Source organism: Artibeus jamaicensis, unplaced genomic scaffold (assembly GCF_021234435.1).
Source record: "Artibeus jamaicensis isolate MK-2021 breed Jamaican fruit bat unplaced genomic scaffold, CSHL_Jam_final contig_908, whole genome shotgun sequence".
NCBI lineage: Eukaryota > Metazoa > Chordata > Mammalia > Chiroptera > Phyllostomidae > Artibeus > Artibeus jamaicensis.
In genome coordinates this window covers 3,719,296-3,729,425 of record NW_026522009.1, presented here as the reverse complement: position 1 = coordinate 3,729,425, position 10,130 = coordinate 3,719,296, and the positions used below count along the sequence as shown (strand labels likewise).

At 33.2% G+C, this 10,130-nt stretch overlaps 1 protein-coding gene across 15 annotated transcripts in view; it reads right to left on the bottom strand.

Annotated features, from left to right (window-relative positions):
- Positions 1 to 522: 522 nt before the first annotated feature.
- The window catches only part of ADGRL3 (adhesion G protein-coupled receptor L3), a 770,297-nt gene continuing 760,689 nt past the window's right edge, over positions 523 to 10,130 (bottom strand). For all 15 annotated transcript variants that reach the window (XM_053655018.1, XM_053655016.1, XM_053655023.1 and 12 more), the window contains one exon: positions 523 to 8,641. In XM_053655018.1, coding sequence (XP_053510993.1) covers positions 7,842 to 8,641 — 800 coding nt within the window. In that variant the 3' untranslated portion in view covers positions 523 to 7,841. The remainder of the gene's footprint in view (positions 8,642 to 10,130) is intronic.

The following is a 10,130-nucleotide window of genomic DNA, read 5'->3' as shown; positions in this document are numbered from 1 at the left end:
ATAACATGCCAGGCACATAGCAGGCAATCAAGAACTGCTGATCTCTAATATTTCAGAATATTAAGCATATGCTGTCTATCTCTGTGACACAAAACATGGACTGATACTTACTGTGACCTTTATTCAGAGAAGAGTGGCGTGGCATAGCACAGATCTCCAAACTCTCCTTGGGAACGGAGGTTCAATGATGACTGAGTGACCTCCTCCCCAATTGGCAATGAGAAGTAAGATCAGGCAGAGAATGTAAGATTACATTTGATTATACCTCATTAGTGGCCAACTTTACAGGCAAACTGTAAGTTAATTTAACTTTCTACCTTCCTGAAATGAACAATTAACCTTGCAACACAGCAGTTCTCTGAAAACATAATTTAGAAAAAGACCTCACTTTTATTTCCAGTGTATGAAAAGGAGTGTAGTAGGGTGTGAGGAAAATCAGGAAACATGTATTAGGAGTCCAGCAGTTGGAAACACTGTCCCAAAAGCAAAATTTTGATACTGCCATATAATAAGAGTGACTACATCACTTATTGTTTACTGACACTTTTTATTGAGATTTGTAGCTCATGATTTTACATGTGATTGTACAGAGCATTAAAGGGGAAAAAAAGTTGGAAAGATTGTACAAGGAAAAAATCCAGTAGATTGAAATCTGTAGGTGTATAAGATTAATGCCATGTGTAAATATATGAGAATACGAAGAGACCAAAGCCTGCAATAGCTATGTTCTTGTTCCTAAAAAGTTATTTTTCTTATCAGTGAGAAATAGCTTAATTAGTTATTAGTTTTTAAAATAAACTACCATTTTTTTTAAAAAAGATATATTATCTTGAATTAGATTTAACGATTGGCAAGTGGGAAAACAGTATGAAAATCTTTTCCAAATTGTCTTTCTACTTTCCCACGCATTCACAGAGGCCAAAAGAAGAGAAACCAAGCTCTTTCTACAGTTCTGCACAATCTGATTCTTTAGTTTGTTAGGCAGAGACCGGTGTTAGAATATACAAAGAGGACTTGTTTCCAAAGGAACACGGTCTGACTGTCTACAGCTCTGCTCCGAGACACATCATCCTTTATTACTTAGGATGGGAAAGGAAATCTTTATTCTCAAGTGAGGCATGACAACCAACTTTAAATGTTTTTCTTCATCTTTCTTAATTCATAATGGCATCCAAAACATAAGACATTGTGACAACTCGAAATTCGAGGCATTAAAAAAATGCTCCCAAGGACAAGACAGTGGTCAGTGTAAGAGGACACCCTTCTCTAGGCATTGCAAAAGAGTTGATGACATTCATCAATTTTGCCAAACATTTTTAGAGGTCAATGGTATGTCTCATTTTGAAGCCAGGAGCTCTTTGCCATTTTTACCTTGAGAAGAATCAGAGGAATTCTTAAACTTTCAAAAGCCACTTTAGGTGTGAATTTTAAATATATTTTTCTTGCCAATGGAGGGTGAAATTCTGCAGTCTTGGGCTGTTGAGACAAACTTTACACCTTTAAAATGTAAAATTCTCTGATATTAGACTAACCATAAATCTTTATTAACCTCTCCCTTAGATCACAGAGTAAAACATTCTAATTTTTTAAATTATTTGTTCTGAATGACAATGTTGATATACATTAAATCCTTGAGAGTTGGCTTTACTCTTGTCTTTCAAGTTCTTTCCTTGTGTATTCTAGAATGAGGATAATAGGGGATACTTTTAGACACGTTTGGATTATGGAGTACTCTGATAGCACGTCATGTGTACAACTGTCTGCAGACTTTTATCAATTGACTACAACAATTGAATAGATAGGACTTGAGAGTAATATTTTCAGAAGTGTAATTATTTGTTCAGCCTCAAAGTAATATTCACATACATAATGAGTTACCTGGTAATATAAATATTGTTTGGCTATGAGTTCTTTTGCACAATGTACATAATTCCAAGTTAATATTAATCAATGTTTATTAGAAAGATTCATAATAAAGCTCTAAAAGGTACAAAGCTATAAGTAGCATTAACTGTGTTGGCATACAATAGAGTAAGCAGATTAGAGAGTGAAAGTGAATTGAGGCAAAGATACTAATATTTAAGTAATATTTATAAAATATTTATGTTTCCTTGAGAGAAAGTGTAGCTAGACAAGAAATATTTAGTGTTAAAAGTGTTTGGGTTTGCTATGGAGTCAGCAGGATAAAATTATAATATGGTAAATTCCAATTTTTTTTCAGCACGCCAATAGAATTTCACACCATGTTTGAAAATTTTACCACTCTTAATTATTTCATTACTTCTTTCCTGGAATTTTTTATCTGAAACTCTAACTTAGGACCTGCTACCTCACTGTAAACTTGCCAACTTGATTCCACCCTCCTTCTGCCCATATTGTGACCGAACAGACTTGGTTATCACAATCTTTTTTTTTTTGTATAGTCTTTCTTGACATCTGCATATAAATCAGAGTTCTCTCCCAAGACTTCTTAATAGGCATACTTTGCATTTAACCTTGATATACTCTAATGGGGCATTTAAATGAGAAAAAATCTCTATGACCTAATATTAAAAGAAAGAAACATCAAAACATAGTTGAAATGAAGACACTTGAATAATAACTTAAAAGGTTTTAAACGTTAAAGAAGTGCAGAATTTTAATTTTTTTAAAAAAGAGCAAACAGCAATAACTTTATTTCAAATGACAATACGCAAAACCATAGTAACTACCTGTTTTATTGCAAAATGGCAAAGTTCATGATATGTAAATAAGCTATTTCCTCTTCACTCTATGAGTAAAAGGAAACAGAGTAGGTGGATGTGTGTATAATTGAAAGTTAAAGATCAATTTCTTTTTTAAAGCAAAGAGGAAGTAATCAGGTTAATTAGCAAATAGAAAAGATTCCTCTTATGGCCTAAGCAGGAAGAAGCAGCCATCAATGCTTTTTAATTTCTACTAGCCTAAACAAAATTTAGATATCTAACAATATTTTTCAGATGGTTTAAGAAGACATAATTGCTGATTACAAAATTAAATTTATAGCTGGGATCCATCAAATCTATTTTATGAGCTCAAAGAGGCTTCTCATGCAGAATTCATTTGCACAAAAATGCTTCCATAAGCTGTTTTGCGATGTTGCTGCTTCACTGTTGTGCTTCCATGTTCCTAACTAATTTATGGAGGTGTAGAAATCTAACATATATTTAAAATGTTAGGAATGCATAGTAATTGTTTGTGTTTTAAGTTATAGTTATGAATTACTAAACATGAACTACTTAAATTTAATACCTTGGTACTACTACAATATTCTGGAAAGATCATACATATGGTTATTTTTATCTCAAATATTTTTGCTAAAGAAAGGACGTTATGTCAATATTTTCAGAATTGCTCAAAATCAAATTAGGGTTGGGTTCTTTTTCTCACTCTGAAGTTGAATTGACATGCATTGACATGCATGTAGGTCCATAGTGTTTTATTTTATTTTTCTCTCCAAAACATCCAAAGCAGTAGCACTTTGGTACAATAATGAGGGGCATCTTCTAGAAACTGATCACTCTCTTACTAACAGGAGATGATTATTGATTAATTTGAAATTGATGTTTAGACAATCCAGAAAATATTTCCCCTCCCTTTTGGACTATAATAATATAGAAAGTCAGTCTTTAAAGTTTTTAATATATTTTAAAGTGAGCAAACCAGCCAATAGGTTTGAACATATGTGGGGAAAAGGCCCAAAATCATTTCCCAAAATCAAGTCTATGGGTTTGTTATAAATATTACTAATTTACATATATATGCTTATCTCCATTATTATGAAAAGTCTCATCACCTCTGTTAGTATTAAAGAATAAAAAAACAGTAAATTTTTAAAATTTTTCAATACGTCAACATTTTTAGATTAATAGGCCTTTAAAAATACAGATCATAAAATATATTTTAATTTAGAATCAATGTGAATTTTTTAACAGAAAGTTAAGAGTATTTCCATTACTTGCATTTGATTAATTTTACTGATTATATTTATTTCAATATAATTATTCTTATGCCAGGATTTTGGCATTACCATTATTTTAGTATAATAATTTACTGTTCTCCTATAGAGTTTTAAACTTTAATAACATGGAAACAAAGAGAGATGATAAAAAATTTAATTGGATTTCCAACCACTTTCTCCTTCACAAAATTTAGATTTCTCTATAAATATTATCAATTAGGAACATCAGCTGTGCAATATTTCCACAGTTTTTGAATCAACTAAACATGCAGTCAGTCCGTGCCCTGATAAATTTTCATGTGAAATAGACCTTAGAGAGAAAAAAAAATTCAAGTGTAAAATGTTATAAAAACATTATTTCACTAAGAAGTAATAATCAGTTTGTTTCATTGACATCACTTTGATAACTCTCAGATAATGTGTATATCTGTTTATGCAAATTTACTTCTTAATGGAATGTCAGATACACACATCAGAAATATGCAGATAAGGTCATGAACATCACAGGGTATTAAAAATAAGTCAACCAAATGTAGTAATAAGAACAAGACATCTTTCAAAATTATGAATTTATCAATAGTTACATATGAAAATGCATGTAAAAAAGATTCAAGTTCAGGAATTCAACCCCTGCTAGGGCAAAGGGGACTGAATAAATATATTATAGATATACACAAATTTCTGTTGAAATGGATATAGTTAACTCCTTTATCCACTGTTTATTTTTCTTATCATTGCCTAAAACTTGGGGGAACAACCTTTTCTTGTGAAAGTCTTGGGATCTTAAGTATCTCAGAAAGTGCACCAGTTAATAATGTAGGACAGTTCCAAAACCTTACCCTCACCCTTACCCTGACAGTACTGGAAGGCCTTCTGCACCAGTGTATGTGTTCAAGAGATTTTCTTCTACTGGGTCTATGGAGAGCTGGGGAGGCACCTGCTTCAAACTTCCATACAATGAAACAAAAAAGATAGTGGGCATGGAGGTAGCAATATCAGAAAATCAGAATTGGCAGCATCAGCAAACTGAATTGAGGTAGTTTCCTCACTGAGCTGTGAAACTAGCTTTTTTACTGACAGAGATTACTACTGGATTGGCAAAACAAGCTTAGGTACTCAACACCCACAGACCGCACTACTGTTTTCTGACGTTACCTCCAGTATGTCTAAAAACGGGTCTTTCATTGCCAAATTGGATTCTCTGTTCCAGGCAAGCTAATCATCTTTCAGGTGCTAATATTGCCATAGTGTCGTGTGAGAAATCTAATACCTGCTAAAGTTTGTGGTTCTCCAAAACTTTACATTTTAAAGAAAATCTGTAGACAGAAAACACTCATGTCAAGGGACTAAAAAAGTTAGATGCATAAGGAATTTTTAGTTGATAATAATGTTCTGATGTACTCTGACCCAGCATAAAATGTTTTCTTTTCTTATATTTTAAATTATATATATATACACAATTAAATATATGTATATATATATAATTGGTGAGTCTCTAAACTACTCCTTCCCATCTTATTTTAAGAAATCATAGGTGGATGGTGTTTTCTGAGGAATGTAAAAGAAAAAGTAAAGGAAATCACCAAGATATTACATACTACAGGAGAAATTATAACTTGGCAAATTCATTCTAGCTTTGCCCTAGGCGAGATTCCATGCTTGGGCACTGCTGATAAATGTTCTTCAGTAACTGGAGATCTAGAAAGTCTATCTGAAAGGACATTTTTCCTTTCATTTCTCCTTATATATACATTAAGAAAAAATAGCCTTAAAATGTCTTATACTATCTTTAGAAACTGGATATTCTCTTTGCTCTTTTTCTTGCAACATTTTGCCAATTGTGTGAATTTAAATTTCTAACATCAAAATGGGGTTCGCAAGGGAGGAAAAAATATGATCTACCTCCACTCCCCCCCAATTTAATACTTAAATCTTTTATTGAGAGTGGTTTTTATAATAAGCACATGGAGACTGCAGCTAGTTTATAAATAACCACATGGTAACCTATAAATGAACCTGCTCATAAGTAAATTATGCATCTTATTTCAGCCAACATAAACATGTCCATCCCATTTTTTCTGGTTTAGTCTGTCTGCAAAAGCTGTATCATTTTGTGCTTAGGTTATTCATTTAAGCAGATTGATTTCTTTTTCATGCCTCATTTGGGCCACAGAGGATTAAGTTTATATACTGAAAACAGGAGGAAAGAAAGGTGAGAAAAATAAAAAGAATAATTAATCATATAGTACATACATCAATACAATATCTACTAAATCTCAATCAGTTGTTTATTGGTTGGCAAACAAGTTTCACTTTTACAACAAATATTAGTAATGAGGTCATCCAACTTTGAGACCATACAAAATGGATCATAAATTTAAAAAAAATTATATGTGCTGCTAATTTACCTCTTGTTTTCCTACATTACTTAAAATCCTGTCAAATAAATAAATTTTCCTGTTAATAAACAGAAGAGGTTTTTCCCCCAAAAAAATCACTTCAAAATAACTTGATCTTGATTCTTACTACAAGGGTGTGAATTTCCTTTAAAAAGTGGTAGTGCAGGTACCCACTTCGGTTCAGACTGAACATTCGGTACTTTAATGCCTATTGGATACCATTTTTTTCACATGCAGAAGCCCCACTAGTTCTATTGACACCTCTTGACTTCTAGAACCATAGCTACCATCTTGGTGGATGAATTGCTTGCCCAATAACTTGCATTACAACAGATGTGCACTGTAAACATAAAAGTTTGTCCTGCTCTAATTTGCAAAAATGCTCTTGGAATATTCTTACTGAATAAAGATATATAGTTAGGGAAGTAAATCTAATTTTATTTATTTTATTTTTTGTAAAAAATAATTTGTTTGCATTACTAGAAAATGATTTTTATAAAGTGATAGTTTTATTTATTTATTTATTTACTTATTTTTTTGCCGGGTGACATTCTAAAGAAATAAGCAAAAAAATTTTTAAAAAAAGATTAAAAAGAAAGAAAAAGTGAAGAAAGAAAGAAAACAAAAAAGGAAGAAAACTTTGCTCTCTTACTGGTAGACAAACTTGCAAGACCAGCATGAAAGAAAAAGAAAATTTCTCTCTCTCTCTCTCTTTTTTTTTTGCACTACATTAACAGGACTCAAATTCTGGAGGAACAGAAAGCAGACTATATGTGCAATGCTAGTATCTGTACATTACATAGAAATTGTTCATTTTTCTCTGCCATTAGTTTTATCATCAGTTAATACAGCAAATCATTAAATATGCATTTAGCATATAATCCTAGAATTCCCTTCCATGTTGTTATTAATTTTGTTGTTTTATTTTGTATACCACAGCTATTACCACTGTGATGAACTCAGGTTGAGAGTGACTAAAAATCACTATGCGATACAGTTTTGCTTTGCTTTTATGTTTGCTTGTGCAGCACTCCAATCTAGATGCAGCATTGTTACTAATTTCCAACAACTCTTCTGGCCTTTTAAAAATCAGGTCCTTGTAATTATAGTAACAGAGCATCAGAGATGTTAGAACAAACACAACATCATTCAACAAGGCCACAATGAGCGCCATTTTCTTCATATCTCGTTCATTAACATAATGAAGTCTCCATCTGAGCGGGGAAAGGACAGGAAAGGACAGGGTGCCGGGGAATTTCAGCAGTTACCTTTCTCCCCTGGGCTGACCTAAAAATCCCAGTTGGAAAAAAAAAAAAAAAAAAGAAGAAGTCTGAGAGTTTGTGTTTGTCATTCAAGAACAGCATAAAGATTTAGGAGTACACATATTATTACCACTGCTTATAGCAACTCAGAACAGTCAACCAGGTGTTAGCAGTTTTGTCGATTTAAATTTCTTTCATCTTCTATAGACTTGTGACCAAATGCGCAGGTCCTTTTGAACTTCCCTCTGGAGGGGTCCCATCTTTGTTTGGAGGAACTATAAATCCATCACTGCTCCCGCGACCTAGCTGGTAGTAGGTGTGCAGCTGATGGATGTGGTTTCTGGAGCCTAGGTTTGGCATGCTTTTGTAGTAAACATCTTCGGCATCACCACATTTGGCCGGTGGGGGTTCGGTCTGGGTGCTGGTGGTAACACTCTCTGCAGCAGGCACACCAGCCAGTGCCGGCATGCTGGTGTAGCGAGAGTCCCTATGGGGTGACTGGAGATCTTCCGTGTGCTCGTTGGTTAGCAAAGGGAAAAAACTTTCACTGTGGTCTTGGGGGATCCGCCTTCTGGTGTAATGGTGTGGCTGGTGGTTCTCTGTGGAGTAAATTCTTGGGGGCAGTAAGGGAGCATCGGATTCCTCATGAATGAGTTCCAGACCCAAACTCTCCTCGTGGCTAAAGGAAGTGGCATCATCCAGGACAATGGCATCATCTTCACTCCCACTGCCGAGGTTATTCACCAGCTTGTTCATCAGATTCCTATTCTGTTCGCAGGAGCGCTCGTGGTTGTTCAGGTAGGAAGGTATATAGTTGGAAGTGAGTTCCTTCAGAATCTTTTTTTCTAGGGCGGTCTCGTTATGGTTATAGCCTCGGTCTATGATTTGCACACAGTTGCTCAGGTATTCGCCGCCGGCAATGCTGTAACTATTGCCATGGTTACCATTCAGTGGTAGAGTATCCATGACACTTGTATCCCTGGCATTGTTCAGAAGCCCCTCTGGAAAAAAAGAATGACAAAACACTATGACATTTATATCCAAGTACCCAAAGAACTCACACAAACACAAAAGCAAAAACAGATGACTATGAAGCATGTATAAATTGCTAGCATTTTAAATTAAGTATAAAATGTTTGGAAATAAACAAAAAACACTATTAAATCTAATATACATATCTATCTATATATTTGGAAAATTGATAGAAATCTTATAAATGGAAAAGATGGATTTTAAATAAATGTAAAAAACTATGAATTTGTAATTTACAAACAAATACTGCCTAAAATTATTTAAAGTCTATTTCATTAGAACTTAGAAAAAATAATGCAAAATTCGGGTTTCAGCTTTCAATTTATACACATCAAAGTCAATGTAATAATTAATTACCTTTGATTTAACATGTTGTTTTAACACTGAAATAGATATAACAGTAACATAATTTCTGTGTGGTATTTTAATTATACTGGTCAAAGTGAAAGAATCAAGCAGTTTCTAATAATTTGATATATAATTTTATAATACTAAAAATAATCCCTACATAGAAAACCACATAAGGATTACTTTTAATTTGTCAGAATGATGTAGTCATAAAATAATGTTTAGTCAAATAAATGGCACATCAAAGTAATTTGCACATAGGAACTTGTAAGACAAAAATATTTGTCATTACTTTCTCCTTTTTTTTCCTGCTACAAGCATTTTGGTTGCTATTTTATATTAACCCATTAGTAATTACTTAGGGTCATTAGATAATACTACAAAAGAATGTGTAAAGACACAGAATTTGATTTCTAAAAACATAGTGTTTCCATTTCATAATGAGTGATGACTTTGTATATTATATTAAACTCTGGGTCTAAGAAGAGATTAAACATTGTATTCTGGGAAGGAACAGCTGTAGTGAAACAAATTTGAACACATGCTTATTCAAGTTTTTCCATTCTTCTAAAGGAACAGAAATCCAAGAATCTATAATAATTTCATAACTCACTTCAAATGCAACCACGAAAGAAAATTAAACAAACATTCAATTAAGTAAGTGGTAAATAAGCAAAGGTATTTCTTTACAGAACAATTAATTGAAGAATTCTATTAAACCTCTCAATATACTGCTAACTTGTGAAAATACAGCATTCATTCTATGTCTGTGATGCAGTGATGTTTATCCAAACTGAATTGTTCACTGCTGGTTTAAATAAAGTGCCCCAAATATGTCAATTTTTACATACACTTCCGATGAGTACTCTGTATTCAAGTCACAGTTTTCAAAAACAGCAATGCATAAAATACACAAAAAAGCAGCCATCACAGACATAGGGTGAAGCAATTTATTTTCATGTTATAAGATATCTTGTAGACAAATCCACAATGTCCAGAAAAAAAAGGAAATGCTTTTTAAAGGGCCGTATGTGATGGGTGATCGCTGCTGCAGAGAATGCGTGATGGTTATGGTCGAGCAACTGATGCATTGAAACGTTTTTATCATTT